Source organism: Bombina bombina, chromosome 10 (assembly GCF_027579735.1).
Source record: "Bombina bombina isolate aBomBom1 chromosome 10, aBomBom1.pri, whole genome shotgun sequence".
Classification (NCBI taxonomy): Eukaryota; Metazoa; Chordata; class Amphibia; order Anura; family Bombinatoridae; genus Bombina; species Bombina bombina.
The window spans coordinates 61975750-61994888 of NC_069508.1; the positions used below are offsets into that span (position 1 = coordinate 61975750).

General features: G+C 38.1%; 1 protein-coding gene across 1 annotated transcript in view; it reads right to left on the reverse strand.

The window, feature by feature from the left end:
• The window catches only part of OLFML2B (olfactomedin like 2B), a 204129-nt gene that overhangs the window by 115945 nt on the left and 69045 nt on the right, over positions 1–19139 (reverse strand). Inside the window, exon 2 of the mRNA XM_053694097.1 lies at positions 14353–14616. Within this exon, the coding sequence (XP_053550072.1) occupies positions 14353–14616 (264 nt within the window). The remainder of the gene's footprint in view (positions 1–14352; positions 14617–19139) is intronic.

A 19139-nucleotide genomic window follows, 5' to 3' on the forward strand; every position in this document is an offset into this window, starting at 1 on the left:
CCTTACGGCACAAAACGCATAGGATTTTGTTGTTAGTCAGCCTGTGTGGCCCTGTATGTATGAGTACAAGTTACAATAAACTTCAACATTGATTGCCTCGTATGTGGATCTTTTCTTCTGATGTTGCTTATGAGCTGGGGAAGCTCCTTTGATCCACTAGTGCCTTCCTGCTTCCCGTACTAAGGATTCCTTTGCTAGTCACGTAATATACCAAAGTGAAGCGCCTTGCTTACCGGAGCTAAGCTGCTGGCGTCCTCCGCACACGTGGAGCTTGGGCCCACCGAGAGAGTGGATTTGGCAGAGGATCTGATACCAGGAGTATACAGAGGTCTAAGCATCACTTGGAACCAAGGTACTTTCAAGATTTACTCACTGTGGTAGTGATAGCCACTCGATATAGCGGAGAAGGTTGTGAGGGCTCTGGGAGGTACACGCTATATATGCAGGGAATGATGATACTTTTTACGAGTAGGTACAGCCTGTTACAACAACCTCAGATAAAAACAGAGCTACTGTATCTGATTTGGTTTATGTTCAGATATTTGTTCAGATATTTATTCAAATTACGGCCATGTTACAAAAAGAAAACAAGTTGGGTTGAAGAAGTTGGACTAGCGCTGCTGGTTGGTTGTGTTATATATTGTTGAGGTTAATATATTGAGCATTATTTATATGGTTATGTTTAGCATTTTGTATTTAATAAACAAGCTGCGGACAATTTTATACCAAGAAAAATGTTGAATTTTATTTAAGGGGGTTTAAATGTTAAAATTAGGGTTCCTTTGTGATAATGGGGGGAGGGATACTTGACGACTTAAGGGATCAATCACAAAAAGATGAAAGAACATATGCAAAGTAAACTATTAGGCTGCTTTACACAATAGATCAACAGATCTAACCCAGAATTAAGCCATAGGTCTAGTGGAATAAATGACCACCTTTAAGCAGTGGTAGTTTGTTTTGTTTTTTAACCAGTATGAATGGAAATAAAAAATCAAACTAGCAGGACAGACACAGAGCTAGAACTACCACAATCAAGTCTAGGAGAGATTTATCATTTTAAAAGGACATAATAGTGGAAGTGACATCCTAAATGCCACCTTATCTTGGCAAATGAAAAATGTGTAAGGCTAAGAATTGTTCAGGTCTCAAACACCCATCTGGTGTGGACAGAAACACATGTAAATTGGGTTTAAAAGTAAATAACTGTAAAGATAACACATGGCTATAAATCTAAATGCAAATCAAATGGAAGAAATCCTTTCTACCGCTGGAAGAATGCCAAACCACCAGGGGGAACAACCATATTGCAATGAAGCAAGAATTGAAAGGACAGAAAGATGACTATGCTATACTGGAGATCAGATAGGTAAACTGGGAAAAATATTTTATTAAACTACAGTATAGGTTCTATGAGCCATCTTGCAATGAAGCAAAAACTAGATGGACAGAATGTTTTGAGAATTAATAGCAAATCCCTATCTATGACATACTGAAGATCAGATAGGGAAAATGTGAAGAATATTTTATAAAACTATGGCCTCAATCACAATCTTTCAGCTGTGGCCTTTACAGCTCTTTTTCTGACAAAAAGGGCTACTTTTTGTTTCAACGTGATCACAATGGTTTTCGAATACTCGCTAAAAGTGAGCATGTGATACACTGTACAGCTAGGGGGATCTGCCTGAAAAGTAATTTCAGGATCCCAACATCTACAAATTGTTTGTTTTAATTTTAATACTTGATTGTACGTCACACTCGCACTGTTATGCGCTTATGTTGTCATGATGGTCAAACTGTGCACCATTTTTCTATCGCTATATGGTAAACTATTGTTTTTGACAATATTTATTTTTTATTGTTTTTTAAAGCCCAGTTTATATTTTGTCGTGATCTAAGTGGCCACTATGGGTTTCTATTGATAGGACTTATAATAATATATTTTTATACAGGATTTTAACATTACTTAAACTGTAAAGTGTGAACCCGCTGCCTTGCAAGAATGTATCTTTCTAGGAGACCCTCAAACCAGCGCATTCCTGACCAGGTTTTTATGAGTAAAACCATCCATGCACGCCACAACAGTGCGTTTCAATTTATTGAACTTGTAAGCTGGAATGCTCCTTCATTACTGTAAGTTCAATAATGTAGGCACAAGCACTTTAAAATATATATAAATGAGGTGTCCCGAATTTGAGCCTGAGGTGTCCTGAATTTGCGTTTGGAAATCTGGTCACCTTAAAGGGACATTGTACACTAGATTTTTCTTTGCATAAAAGTTTTGCAGATGATCCAATTATATAGCCCATCTCAGAGTGTTTTTGTAACAATGTATAGTTTTGCTTATTTGTTAAGAACATTGTGCTGATTTTTAGGCTTCTAACCAAGCCCCACAGTGTCAGATGTATACACGCGTTTACAGACTCCTGCTTGTTCCCGTTTATGTTATTTTTTCCTATGCAGGGAGGGGGGAGGGGAGAGTGCCTGCTCTTCTTGTTTTACCAGCCCCTTTTAGTGGGTGTCCCAGACAAACCTCATCAGCAGAGCTAAACTGGGAGCTTCTAAGTAAGTTTTTAAAAGGTTTTATACTGGATGTTTTTTTATCAGTATCTGTGCATATTCTTCTTTATAGTAGTGTCTATTACATGTAGTTATATGAACATTGGTGTATACTGTCCCTTTAATAAAGCCCCTTTCTTAATTCTATAAAGGCAGTTTTTACCTTGAGAACAGTGTGTGCAAGCTAAGGGGTGTTCCCTGTTTATAAGTATGTGAAAGCAATGCATACATTGCAATAGGGCTCACAAAAAATTGTAATTTAGAAATTTTATAAAGCAAATTAAAAATTGATATAAAATATGCAGCAAAAATGGTATTTAATCTCAATGAGATTGTGTTTTATGAAAAAATTCAAAATTCGTATTGAAATTGTGCAGGAAAGAAACAATTTAAGTTGCACAGTCAATATTATAATAAAATGAAATGCTGTGAAATTCATATTTATAATACAAAATTAAAAGCGTGTTATTTTCCTAAATGTAAAAATGAGTTTTCCCACTTCTGCTAGTGGAATGAACAGAGGGCTTCCAGGGGTGTCACTGAAATTTCTCCTCCAGGTCTGGTGTATTCTGTAAACATTTTCCCCTGTGTATCTTGTTGATTTTTCTCTCAAACTAAACTGTGTCAAGGTTACATCAACATACACAAAAAAGACTTATTACCCTAAAATAAAATCACATGTATATGATAATAGAGGTGATTGTAAGATGCTAAGATTAATCTGATTTGTATTGGCCGCAGGATTTAATAAATTAAATATGTGTGTATGTATGTAACCATGTATGTATGTATGTGTGTGTGTGTGTGTAAGTATGTGTGTATGTATGTAACCATGTATGTGTGTGTGTGTGTGTGTGTAAGTATGTGTGTATGTATGTAACCATGTATGTGTGTGTAAGTATGTGTGTATGTATGTAACCATGTATGTGTGTGTGTGTAAGTATGTGTGTATGTATGTAACCATGTATGTGTGTGTGTGTGTAAATATGTGTGTATGTATGTAACCATGTATGTGTGTATGTATGTAACCATGTATGTGTGTGTGTAAGTATGTGTGTATGTATGTAACCATGTATGTGTGTGTGTAAGTATGTGGGTATGTATGTAACCATGTATGTGTGTGTGTGTGTGTGTGTGTGTGTGTGTATGTATGTAACCATGTATGTGTGTGTGTGTAAATATGTGTTTATGTATGTAACCATGTATGTGTGTGTGTGTAAATATGTGTGTATGTATGTAACCATGTATGTGTGTGTATGTGTGTGTGTGTGTAAGTATGTGTGTATGTATGTAACCATGTATGTGTGTGTGTGTGTGTGTAAGTACTGTATGTGGGTATGTATGTAACCATGTATATGTGTGTGTGTGTGTAAGTATGTGTGTATGTATGTAACCATGTATGTGTGTGTGTGTGTAAGTACTGTATGTGGGTATGTATGTAACCATGTATATGTGTGTGTGTAAGTATGTGTGTATGTATGTAACCATGTATGTGTGTGTGTGTAAATATGTGTGTGTGTATGTGACCATGTATGTGTGTGTGTGTGTAAGTATGTGTGTATGTATGTAACCATGTATGTGTGTGTGTGTAAGTATGTGTGTGAGTATGTAACCATGTATGTGTGTGTGTGTAAGTATGTGTGTGTGTATGTAACCATGTATGTGTGTGTGTGTAAATATGTGTGTGTGTATGTGACCATGTATGTGTGTGTGTGTAAGTATGTGTGCATGTATGTAACCATGTATGTGTGTGTGTGTAAGTATGTGTGTGTGTATGTAACCATGTATGTGTGTGTGTGTAAGTATGTGTGTGTGTATGTAACCATGTATGTGTGTGTGTGTGTGTGTAAGTATGTGTGTGTGTATGTAACCATGTATGTGTGTGTGTGTAAGTATGTGTGTGTGTATGTAACCATGTATGTGTGTGTGTGTAAATATGTGTGGGTGTATGTGACCATGTATGTGTGTGTGTGTAAGTATGTGTGTGTGTATGTAACCATGTATGTGTGTGTGTGTAAGTATGTGTGTATGTATGTAACCATGTATGTGTGTGTGTAAGTATGTGTGTATGTATGTAACCATGTATGTGTGTGTGTGTGTAAATATGTATGTCCTGTATAGTACCCGGGTGGGGGTCAGCCGAGCTCTGTTAACAGGGAGAAAAAAAGTGTCCCTCTTTGGCCATTTCAAAGGTTGGGAGGTAATATTGATTGTTCATAAAGCAGCTTAGCTTTTGAATATTAAATGTGAATATGGAATTGTGTTCGCTTAGCTCAGGAGCATCAATAACTCTGCATGCGCTCCCTCAATGTGATGACAGCTTATTGCTTGCTTGGGGAAATAAAGCATTGCATAACGATAACACAAGAAGCAGGAGAGGATGAAATCACAGTAAGTACACAGAATGAAGTGTGCAGGGAAAAGTTCAAACTTTCCAACATGTGGACTCCTGCTGAGAGATAGTAAAGAGAAAAAAAAATCTAATAAATGTACCAGGGAAGCAATTCTACCTACTTAATGTGCAGACTCTGAAATACATGTAACGTATTCTAAAGTTTGATGATAAAGCTAAAAAAAAACATTTTTTAACACACTGTTTCAGAAAACATTGCCTAGTTTTTTTAAAGCCAAACTGCAAACATTTTTAGATAACAAAGAAGAGAGGGACACTCACTAAGGTATTAACTCAGCATATTAGTTTACGCTATTGGGTAGTGCCCACCCAGAAGGCAGTTTCTTTTAGCCCACATTACTCTTTTGATAAGGGAGAACTTGCATAAAATATATCCACTTATTTCCATTAAAAAATATAAATATATTTTTACTTCTAATAAAAATGATTAATCTCATTTATGAAAATATATTTTTTTCCCCAATGTTAATGTAGCCTTCAATTCTTAAAAAAAATCAATAAAAAAATCTCATCACTATGAAAAAAATGATTTTAAAAACTATAAATATATCAATTTGTTTCCATTCAAACTGATTTTTCTTTAAGTTCTTATAAAAATGATTAAACTGATGCATGTACAAAAATATACTTCTTTCTAATGCAAATGTTGCTTTCGATTCGTAAAAAATTAAGATGTGATATCATTACTATGAAAATTTAAGATTTAAATGATAACATTTTTGGCTGAAAAAATATTAAACAAAAGCTGTTTCCATGTAAAATACCAGTTGTGAACTTTACTAATTTTAATGATTTACCAGTATTTTTCTCTAATCATAAATGAACATAGGGAGGAATTTAATATCAGCCAATTAGCATTAGTATAAAGTTCTTATCATTCAATTAACATAAGTAGGAAGTACATAACGGACACAAAGTTTCATTTAGATGACAGAAAATATTCAGTACAGTGTCCCTTTAAGGCACTATTATCACATCTAATAATACAATTTCTATCATTTCTAATTTTGTTCTAAACCAGGATGCTAGGGGTGGGGCTTGTAGTCAAGGGGTGGAGTCTGTGGACTGGGGGCAGGGTCTGGATGCTTTGGTTTTCACTTATCTGGGAGGGGTAAGGTTGTTCCCTATATGTTAATATATAAATACGTTAAATAGGATGTTTAGCCTTTCATTTGGAAGGTTTTCTAATACAATACTGTCCTCTAAGTTTATTTAATTTTCTTACTAAAATTAAATAATGCCTTAAAGGTACATGAACCCCAATTTTTTCTGTCATGATTCAGATAGATTATACATTTTTAAACAACTTTCTAAATTACTTCTGTTATCAATTTTGCTTCATTGTATTGGTAGCTTTTATTGAAGAAGCAGCAATGCACTACTGGGAACTAGCTGAACACATTTGTAAGCCAATTAAAATGGGCATAAAAGGTCAGTCACCGGGGGCGGAGCCAGCCGTCGAGGTGAATGGCTGCACTTTGAGTGAGCTCCTGAGGCAGCCCCAGATTAACCACTTAAAACAGCGTGAAAAGCACAAGCAACATACCCTAACCATGGATGCATATACCTGAAGGCTAATCCTCACCCTCCAAGCTGCTTTAATTTGCTCAAAAAAGCTGTGACCGCACTTCCGGTTCACAACCAGCCCTGGTCACCTACTACAGCCCCCGACTTCATTTTGGGCCTAACACGAACTTGCTGCAAATCGGAGGAAAAAGGCTAGCATCGGCTTCCCCATGTAACTCGAGATCACTACAGCTCCTCAAGACGACTGAGACTGCTTTTCCCTGACCGGATTGTCAGTTTTATTTTCAATCGATTTCAGGCTCCATCTAGGCCTATATCGGCCCATCCCGGCCTCCCTAGGTTCAGCTCCCACTATGAGGCATCATTAGAGGAGGTAATCAATTCTGCCAAACAGTACTATGCTGACATTGAACCTGTATTAATTCACATAATCTTAGGAAGCTAACCAGCATGACACCTGCATTTAAAAGCGTTACACCTCCCACCCAGTTGAGGCCTACATAAGATTATCACTTCTATGAGGACTAATTGGAGCTGTACACTACCATGATTAAGGTACTGTTATATATATCTTATAACCACAGAACCCATAACATGCTTCTCTTTAATATACCTCTCATCTGAGAGCAATTCGCAGAGACTATCTACTTTCATATGGGGAAATTTAATCCCTCCTGGGCCTACATATAACATCAATCGTTGCTATTGCTCACTTATCCTGGCAGTTCTCATTATTTGCAAGATTGATCAAATTTCGGACACTGCTTTATCTGCACCTTTCCTTGCTTAAAATTACCATGCCACTGATGCAAAAGATCTGCAGTTACACAGACGAATCAACTCTCTATAGCATAGAAATGTCTCCAAGGAGACAAGCAGGAGACAAGCAAAGCAAGATAAAGTGACTAAGAGCCATCATAGTATAACAGCTTCTATGAATAAATTCTTTAATAAATTCTTTAAACCACTTGAAAACTCTGATTCGCTACAGATGAGGTACCACAACTCCAGGCCGCAATGGTCACCCAAGCCTCCGAGTCCATGCAAATCACACAAGCCTTTCTTGAGAGCCTTCCATCTAAACAAGATTTTACAAATCTAATCTTGCAGGTGAAATCCTGTATTAAGGAAGAAATCTCAGAACTACGTAAGGAGATGCATGAGATTGGAAACAGGGTGGAATTTCTCAAAGAGGAATCCGAGTCACAACAATCAGATATTGCAGGCCTTATTCAGAATGTACAGGCTCAGAATACTGTAATTGCTCAACTCTAGGATAAACTGTAAGATATCGAAAACAGAAGCAGATGACAAAACATCAGAATTAGAGGCATTCCAGAGACCATCACTGCAGAGAATCTTCATACTTACCTACAAGACTTGTTCAAGGAACTTAAAGGTTCATCGTTCTCAACTCCACTCGCTCTGGACAGATACCACAGAGCATTGAGACCCAGGCCCAAGGAGGGTTTACCACCTAGAGATGTAATCATAAAATTCCAAGATTACCAGCAAAAGGAAGACATCATGAAGCAGGCCAGGATTTCTTCGCCATTGCGCTTCTAAAGATCCTCACTCTCGATATACACTGACCTTTCTATAAGAACACGGCAAAGAAGAAGGGAATTTGCCCCGCTTACCACTGTGTTAAGAAATCACAACATCTCATACAGATGGGGCTTCCCTTGCCATATACAACTGTTGTGGGAAGGCCAGAGGAAAACATGCATGAATCCAGGAGACATCGAAGACTTCTGCAAATAACTGAATCTTGCACCTCCAGCCTGCAACCAGACACCCCCGCATCTACTACCAAACAGCTGAATAATCTTCCTCCCATAAGGAGGCAAACAGCAACCTCCAAGAGACAGAAAAAAAACGCAGCATCCACGACAGAAAATGTGTGAGATCAATCCAATGTTCTTGTGATCCTTAGCTTTTACCTGACTTTCAGGGGATTCCAATCCCAATCTAATAATGATATTAGTTCTATGTTTGATAATGTTGTTGCACTATGCCTTCTACTTTTTTAGATAAATTACCCATGTGCCTTCACGGACTCATTATCTACTAACAGTATGAGCCGTAACACTAGGTTACAATTTTTTTTATCTAATTACCACCCTGGCTATTATAAGCAGGGGCTACCTGTTAGTTCACCACTTGTTTAAAAATGTTTCATTTGCTGTTATTATGTTTATTGTTATACTGTTCTACCATGCATTGTTATTCCATGTAATATTTATTCACAAAGCATACAAACTGTGCCACATCTTTGATCATGACTTCTCACTGGGCATCTTTTATACTTATCCTATAATACACTGACACAATGACTCAAACGACTTTGGACCAGTTATTCACCTTACTCACAATTAATGCCAAGGGCTTAAATTCTCCCTTTAAAAGGTCCAAAGCGTTGCATGACCTACATCATAAGAATGGCTGCATACTGTTTCTGCAGGAAACCCATTTTAAACAGGGCATTGAACCTAAATACTTTTCATCATATTACCCAAATAATTTTCATAGCAGTAAGACTAAAAAAAAAGTTAATGGAGTTAGTATACACAAATCGGTTCCATTTGAACTCCTATACAAAGACCAATATGAGGAAGGGAGGTACTTGGGAATATACGGTCTCCTATACAGGAAACCAATTACACTCGCAAACATTTACGCTCCAAACATGAACCAAGCCTCCTTCTTCCAGCGCACTACTAATTCCATACTTATGTACTTGCAGGGCCCACTTTTACTGGCAGGGGATTTTAACCTCCCGCTAGATCCAAAATTGGACAGCTTCAACCAAACCTTAAAACTCTTGGGCACTACACTACACTCTGTTTGAAACAATTTATCGCTACTCACCCTACATGACACGTGGTGGCACTTATTCCCACAGAAACGTGATTACACGTTTTTTTCTAACCCAAACAAATCCTATTCCAGACTCGATTACATTATGGCTGACAACTTGTCTCTACTGAATCTACGCCACTCTCGTATTATCCCTACTAGTTGGACAGACCACTCAGCTGTTAGTAGCTCCTTTTTCTGGCCCTCAATCCCAATATGCCCTTTCCAATGGAGGCTTGAAGAATTGCTGTTGTCAGACCCCTTAGTATCATTAGAGGTAGAGAAAGCTCTACAGGAATACTTCACCATCAACTCCCCTGGAGCCTCCACCCCAATCATTACTTGGGAAGCACATACATGTGTCATCAGAGGTATATTAATTAAACACAAAGCCATCAAAAACAAACAAACCAAACATAAATATCTTATAGAAATATCTTAGACTACTCTCACAAACGACACCCTATGGACTTAGATATTCAAAATAAACTCAACGCGGCCAGACTCCAACTTAATGACCTCCTTGACATTAAAGCTCAAAATACTGCATTCCTCCTACACCAAATTTTTTTTATACAAGGGAACAAACTGGGCAGATTACTGGCTAGAGCTCTTAAAAGTAAACAATCCTCAAATTATATACAATCACTAACGATTAATGCATCTATGAAGACCACAAACTCTAAAATAATAACCAATGAGTTTCGTAACTATTATAATAAACTTTATAACCTATGTCCTTCCCGTCCCACAGAAAAATGCAAAAAATATTTAGACCAGCTCCAACTTCCCCAGATCCACCCTGAACACCTCCAACTCTTAAGCCAAGCTATTACTACTTGGGAACTAGATGATGCCATCAAGTCCCTTAAACATGGTAAAAGCCCTGGGCCAGATGGCTTCAGTAACCTTTACTATAAAATTTATAAACAAACCCTCTCCCCCACCTTTTAAATCTCTTTAATTTTATAGGCCCGGAACATCCATTCCCACCAAGCATGCTTGAGGCGCTTATTACAGTCTTGGCCAAGCCAGGTAAACCGACAGATTCCCCATCAAACTTCAGACTTATATCTTTATTGAACGTAGACCTCAAAATTTATTCTAAGATCTTGGCCAATCAACTGAATTTATCCCTCCCCTATTTGATTCATAATGACCAAACAGGGTTTGTTCCGCAAAGAGAAGCTAAGGACAACACAGTCAAAGCATTACACTTACTCCAATATTCCCACAGACAGAAAATTCCAACCCTTTTCATTTCCACAGATGCCGAAAAGGCGTTCGACTGGTTGGACTGGACGTTTTTGACATGTACCCTCCACAAATTTGGCCTACCCAAAGAATCCATATCTAAAATTACCACCTTATACACTGTCCCCTCGGCTAAAATCAAGGTTAATGGTCTCTTGTCAGAATCCTTCCCAATTGGAAATGGTACCGGTCAAGGTTGCCCTCTTTCACCCTTGAAGTTTGTTCTCTCCATGGAAGTTTTAGCTACCATCTTATGCACCTCAAATTTAGTGGAAGGCATCAAAATCAAAACTTCGGAGTACAAATTGGCCCTATTTGCAGACGACCTCCTTATGACGCTCACAAACCTTGTGAGCTCCCTTACAGCTGCCCACTCAGTTCTTAGGGACTACGGCACTATGTCCAATTATCAACTATGAGAAATCAGTCATTCTCCCAGTTCACATCACTCAGGCAGACCTAATGTCCCTTCAGCATATTGCCCCATTTAAGCTCAACACTCAGTCCTTTGAATACTTAGGCATACATTTATCCCCAATTCAAGCAGAGTTAATCAAACTTAATTACAATACACTAATCTCAAACATACTTTCAAACACTGAGACTTGGCCTCCTAAATCTATATCCTGGCTGGGCAGAATTGGGGCAGCCAAAATGACACTACTCCCTAAGATTTTATATGTTTTACAAACCGTCCCCATCCCTCTCCCAAAATCTATGATTCCAAAACTCCAATCAATCATTAATGCCTACATTTGGAAAACTAAGCCACCTAGGATTGCCAAATCAACCCTATACAGAAATCCCACCCAAGGAGGCCTGGGGGTCCCCAATATATGTGAATATAAAAATGCCATATTCCTTTCAAGAATTATAGACTGGTGCTCTTTTGAAGAGCATCATCATAAACAATGGGTCAAACTTGAACACAAACTCTCCGACTGCACTCAACTGGGATCCTCATCTTGGACCGATAAAAATCGATCCAAAATCAAATACCCTAATAACCCAATCATTCATGAGACTTATAACACCCGGATAGAGATGGTTAAAACACACCCTAACCTGTCCACAATACCCTCCCCAAAAACGCCCCCATTACAGAATGAAAGCTTCCCACCAGGACTTACTTCTAACCCCACAGATATCAGGGACATTCACCTTTTGCTGCCGGCTTATATATTGACAGAAGGTGGTAGCTTACTGCCTAGACAATCTATTGAACCACTAGGTGACAGGTTTTTTAATATGTGGTTTCGGTACCACCAACTCAGCCACTACTTTCAGTCAACACACAAACACCATCTAACTAGGCAACGCACACAGTTCTAGATTTTGTGCAGCTCCTCCTCACCTAACCTTCATACAATATTGCGTACATAGAAATTACTGACTACACCAAACCGATTTACCGACCTTTACCAAAGCCGTTTTTAATCCCAAACACAGAATGGCACTCAATTTTCAAAACTGTAAAAAAGTCAGCACACTTGGCTAAACTCATAGAATCTAACACAAAATTACTAATCAGGTTGTGTATTACACCACAGAGACTCAAACACCTCTTCCCTGGCTCCTCTAACCGCTGTTGGAGACAGTGTAGGGAAGAAGGCACTCTGTTCCACATCTGGTGGGCCTGTCCCAAAATCCAAGCATTCTGGACATCTGTTATACCATACATTCAGAACATTATTGGCACTCCGCTACCTCACGACCCAATCATATATCTGTTCCACAAATACCCCAAACTCAACTCAAAGCTGCACTATAAATTGTTACAAATAATGATTAACAGTGCACATCAATTAATTCCAAGACTGTGGAAAAAAGAATCAGTCCCTACCTTATCACTGTGGATCCAAGAGACACAGCTCAACCTCAAGCTAGAAAGATATCATTATCTTTTACTGAACAAGTTAGACACTCATGCAGAGATAATGTTTATTTGGGACTCCAGACCCACATAAAGGTCTTAACATGACTCCTTCTTTTTATACACCGTCCCATTACATACAGGTTACTCATGACGACTCCTACTTTTTTCCTAGGACGACGGTGGGCCTCACAGATCGCCCTGGACCTTCACACTTCAGACTCGGACCTTATTATTAAATGACACAACGCACAGATACTAGCCATATTTGCTTAGCTGAAGCCATGTGTTTGCACTTATACTTTGACCAGGAAATAATAGAGAAACATGGAAACTATAACTGTTTAATGTTTATTGTTATTAGTTTAATTTGTTATAAAAGGAAAGAAAAATTCTGAAGATGTATGGCCCATAATGTTGGAAACTTTATTTGTTCATCTACCAGAAGAGCCCTATAATCAGCACTTTATTGAACTTTTCTATGGACTCACTTCTATGAGCTGCATATGGACTCTATATCTCACATGGGGGCTATAATTATGTTCCTAATTTTGTTATTGTTTACTGCATTTTATTTTCTCCTTTTTTGACTCATGTATGTTTCAAACAGAAATAAACTATTTTTCTTAAAAAAAAATAAAAAAAAAAAAATTGTCACTAATCAGCAGCTAGTTCCAAGCTCCTGTGCCTATCTAGATGTGCTTTTTCAACAATGAGAATGAAGACAATTAGATAATAGAAGTAAATAGGAAAGTTATTTAAACTTGTATGTTCTATCTGAAGTATGAAATAAAAATGTTGGGTTTCATATCCCTTTAAAACTAGTCATCAACCCATGACCATTACCATAAAGTATATTTGGAATTGTAACGTCACCACTGTTACTACAGCAGTCAGCACCCTCCTAACCCTTGGCCACTAGTCAGCATCAGGCGGAGGGATCCCTTAAAGATGAGTAACAGTAGCTGGTAAAAAGTTAAAGTATGGGCCCAGTGGCTAAGTAGGGAACAGGATACTTGTGTTCAGACAGGCAGGATCAGCAACAGACAAGTACAAAAAAAGGATTCAGAGAAAATAGTGAAGGACAGGCAACAGTTCAGCAACAATTTGTCAGCAAGATGTCCAAAATGGCAAACAGGGAGTGTAGTCAAAAAGGGAAATCCGGTCAGCAACAAAAATAACAGTCAGTATACAGCAAAAGCACACCCAGAAACAAGTCATATAAACAGGCAAGGTCTGCATGGAAAGGCTGGGTTTAAATAGTTAATAGTCTGCAGGCTGATTGGAAATGACCAACAGCTGCAGATAGATAGATCTAGAGAGATGCAAAAAACAAAGGAGAAGGTAAAGCAAGAACTAGCTAACAGCTAAAAAGCACAGATATCATAAAAACAGAGCATCCACCTAGCATGCTAGAGACCCAGATTCGATCCCAGGATGTGACAATATTTAAACCAATAAGCATTAGCAGGGAGTACCTATCAGTTAATAAGCATTAGCAGGGAGTACCTATCAGTTAATAAGCATTAGTAGGGAGTACCTATCAGTTAATAAGCATTAGCAGGGAGTACCTATCAGTTAATGAGCATTAGTAGGGAGTACCTATCAGTTAATAAGCATTAGCAGGGAGTACCTATCAGTTAATGAGCATTAGTAGGGAGTACCTATCAGTTAATAAGCATTAGCAGGGAGTACCTATCAGTTAATAATCATTAGCAGGGAGTATCTATCAGTTAATAAGCATTAGCAGGGAGTACCTATCAGTTAATAAGCATTAGCAGGGAGTGCCTATCAGTTAATGAGCATTAGTAGGAAGTACCTATCAGCCAATGAGCATTTTTAGAACAGCTGAAGACAGGACTCTTACCTTGAAGCCATTGTTCTCTGTTTCTCTAAGCTTCTTCAAGCGGAAATCTCCCTCACATGGATTGAGAGCAGATGGAGGAGCTACACAGGCGCATTTACAATCTGGTCCTGACGTGATTGTTTCAACAGTATAGAAATCGTCTTCTTGTGTGTTCCCGCTCTCCACTCTCTGACATGAGTCTCTTTTTAAAGGCTTCACCACACACTTGCACTTGCAGTTAGATCCTTCAGATATAGCCTTCACCTTATCATAGTCACCCAGCAACTGTACAATGAAACATAGGAATAATTAATTGATGATTGCGTAGATAGAATCATACATTAAATATTAAAAAATATATATGTTTAACTGAATTAAGCCAGTAACATTACTTTATTTTAGCTATAGAACTAATCCATAAAAGATCTTAAGCTCAGTGATAGTTTCCTTTCATATCACGTAATTCATTTAGAAAGAGTTCTCTCAGTGCAGCTAGGGTCGCCACTCGCCAGGTGTCCAGTATTTAACTTGACAGTCCAGTATTTTAGCAGTCTGTCCAGTAAAATCTTCACAAAAATACCGGACACTTAATTTTAAATCTCCTGTTTTTTTAAAGTCCATGGGTTTTAAATAAATGGAAAAGGCCTCCTATGCCTCAATGCATTACAAATATGGAACAAAAAGAAATGAGTGTCAGTCAAGGTGGGCAAATCACTGCTGTCTATGTGTGGTGCCACAGCTGTAGAGATAAAATGGTTAATATTTAAGATATTGTAAACATGGGGTATAAAAACTGCTCATTTGTGAATGTACGTGGTTGGAGCAAGAGTGGTGGTTTTTTGGGGTGGCATTATGTGACCCCAGCTACCATCATGCCAAGTCACCTAGAGATTTTCTAGTATTTTTGTAGTGGACAGCTGGCAACCTTAAGTGTAGCAAATACATTTTGGATTTTTCACCAGTGGTATCTGTCACACTAGCAGGTATTTAGTGTCAAAAGACCTGGAGAAGGTAGTCGGCTGACTCTGCATATTGTCTTCTGTAAAGATGAGATAAGAACAAACACAGAGGCGCCACATGTGTAGGTCAATAAAACCAAGAAAATCCAATTAGCGACAGAATAAGGGTACTCACAAACAGGGCGGCACTCTCTTGTGCCGGCAGAGGCAGGCTGGTATTTACAGCAAACCAGCTGGCTGTGTGGCAGGTCTGTACCGGATGTGGTCAGCGCTGAAGTTTGCTGGTTGTATTGCCTCTATCCGGTGTTCCCAGAGTGTTGTTTTTCCTCAGCTGGAGTTGTACTGGAGCAAAGAAGGGAGGGAGGGAGGCTCAGCTGCCCTAAGGTTACTGATATGGAGATTACCACAACAACACCAGACTGATGTAAAAGTAAAAACATAAGTATTTTATTATACACAATAAAAATACCATAGGTATTACAAATTTACAGCTGGGTGTGTGACATAAAAAATCTCCCCACAAAGAGTGCAATAGCAATGCGTTTCTCGGGCGGACCCCGTTTCCTCAGGCTTGTGTGCTCTAAGTGTGTGTGTATGCCCTTTACATAGGGATCAGTAACCTCATGTTTCCATGTCCCTCCCCTTCCTTCTAGTAAATGATCCAATCAAGTCCTTCCTTTCAAAACGCCCAGTTGTTGGTGTAATTAAGCAATAAATAAATAAAAAAGGTTAAGCATGAGTGTAAACTACTTTGATGTGTGTTTGCTTACAGGCCAATGATATCCTTTCGTTTAGGGGGCTTGTCTTATTAACCAATAGTATCACTAAAAACTATTGGTTAATAAGACAAGCCCCCTAAACGAAAGGATATCATTGGCCTGTAAGCAAACACACATCGAAGTAGTTTACACTCATGCTTAACCTTTTTTAGTGACGATCGGCAATAACTACTAAGGATCGCATCACTACCCATTAGCATATTCACTTCAATTATTACAACATCAATACACAAGTTAACAATCGCATAGCTAATACAAATATTTATTTATTTATTGCTTAATTACACCAACAACTGGGCGTTTTGAAAGGAAGGACTTGATTGGATCATTTACTAGAAGGAAGGGGAGGGACATGGAAACATGAGGTTACTGATCCCTATTTAAAGGGCATACTCACACACTTAGAGCACACAAGCCTGAGGAAATGGGGTCCGCCCGAGAAACGCGTTGCTATTGCACTCTTTGTGGGGAGATTTTTTATGTCACACACCCAGCTGTAAATTTGTAATACCTATGGTATTTTTATTGTGTATAATAAAATACTTATGTTTTTACTTTTACATCAGTCTGGTGTTGTTGTGGTAATCTCCATATCAGTAACCTTAGGGCAGCTGAGCCTCCCTCCCTCCCTTCTTTGCTCCAGTACAACTCCAGCTGAGGAGAAACAACACTCTGGGAACACTGGATAGAGGCAATACAACCAGCAAACTTCAGCGCTGACCACATCCGGTACAGACCTGCCACACAGCCAGCTGGTTTGCTGTAAATACCAGCCTGCCTCTGCCGGCACAAGAGAGTGCCGCCCTGTTTGTGAGTACCCTTATTCTGTCGCTAATTGAATTTTCTTGGTTTTATTGACCTACACATGTGGCGCCTCTGTGTTTGTTCTTATCTCATCTTTACAGAAGCACATCATCACCTTGGGTGACCACAGAGAGCTGCCTATCCAGTGTTGGGAAGTTGAAGACTCCCTTTGGACTTTTCCTCCGGCTTTGTTTGGCTGGTTCTTATATATACTTTCAATTTTCTCTTATTTTATGGTTATATTGTTTTATTGTTTTACTCATATTTGTCAACTGTGCATCATCTGCCCCATTTTTATTATTATTATACCAGTGTATTCATTGTTATTTTAACCACATAAATTTTATATATATAGAGAACCACATTATACTATATATACCTCACGCCTGTTAGCGCCTCCTATAGAAGCACTGTGATCCTTATATCACTGTCACTTCTTTATCTATTGCATATTGTCTCTGCATTTACTGCCAAAAGGATATGATACACAACACTGTTTGAGTTTGATCGAAATAATGATATTACAGAGTTTGCTTTTGATATCGATATTTTATTGTGCTAAGTAAACCAATTTTTCTGTGGGAGATGTCTCTGTCAGCCAATGAGCAGTACAGGACGCATTGGCATATAACCATACACTTCCTGCTACTTTCTCTTTAAAATTTAACAGCTTTTACTTAACTCTTTTTTACACAAACATATATTTTTAAACTACTACTCCTTCATATACATGATAGAAAATATTTGATTATTATGTTCCTTTAAAAAGGACATACAATTAATATTTGAACTACTTAGTAGTTCTCAAGTGGACATGCAGGGTGATTTTGACACCTGATGTCCTAGGTTAATTTCCTGTTTCTTATTGGTCAGAATCTAGGAGGCAATTGATATTGGGGTATGCACAAAAAGCAACCAGCATTAACACACATGAAAATAATTAATCAACATTTGACCATTTATATTTTTCTACATTTGGTCCGGGTACAGGGTCGGCTCCAGAACGAATGAAATGGGGGGGCATTTTATTTTCACGAGGGGGCACGTACTTACAGTCAAAATAAGAGCAGACCTACATATTCTGCAGGGAAGTGTAGCTTCTGGTCGGCTTATCCCCCACTATTAACATTTGGAGAATATGTGCTAAATAACTAGATAAAAGAATAAAGTCTGAATCCTATGCAGTGCACTTAAACAGAGCCATTAAACTTGAGACCCCCAGTGCAATAGCTCCTTAAAACCAATTCACCACTTAATCACCGTGATCCAAAACCCTTAAACTCATTCTCAAATCTTAATCATGTCCCCTAAACAGCCATGCACCCAAACCCCCCAATGCAATTAACCTCTTAGTTTGCAACAGCAGTGAGTATACTAGGTTTTCAGGTACTGGTAATTTTGTAGATTAGATTTAGCTATACCTGTTTCGCAATAACTAACCGATATCAGGCTACTTAATACATCCTATGTACTGTGAACCTATAAGAATATGATTGTGTCATATAAATATAAATCTATAAATGGTGCAATTTATAGACATATTTATATGATTCAATCATATTCTTATCATGGTCTATTGTTTAAGAAAATGAGTAACTCACGATAGGTAAAATTAATACTGTTAAAGACAAGTCCAAAAAGTCTCTAATTAACTTCCAATTCCAAATAAGAGGTTAAGACACAGAGCTTCTTGCAGATGCGTGATGCAACCTCACAGTTTGGCAGCTAACCCCGCCACCAGCATGCAACATTACATAACAATTCATTATTTTATTTATTATTTTTAAAGCGTATGACCCAGGGGTGTAACTAGAAGTCTCAGGGCCCCGGTGCAAGAATCCATAAAGCCCCCCCCCCCCAACTTGCAATACATATATATATATATATATATATATATATATATATACTATATTATACATTAAAAAAATGTATATATTATATATATTATATTATTTATCCCTCCTCTTTAAAAAAAAACAAGCAAAAAAGAAAACATTTTTCTCTCTATTTTTTTATTTTAATGTATATTTTCATTTTTCTGTTTTTTAAAACCTTTAGAACAAATCCATTGCCATAGCCATACTAGAAAACAGCACAAGAGTCCATTCACCATGATATCAATAAAAAATGGAACTGCTTTAGTTGTGTAGCCAAGACACATACACACATGCGCTCACACAAGCACACATATACATACACACACGTGTACCCACAGACACACATACATACACACACGCACAAGCACACACACTCACACATGGTATGC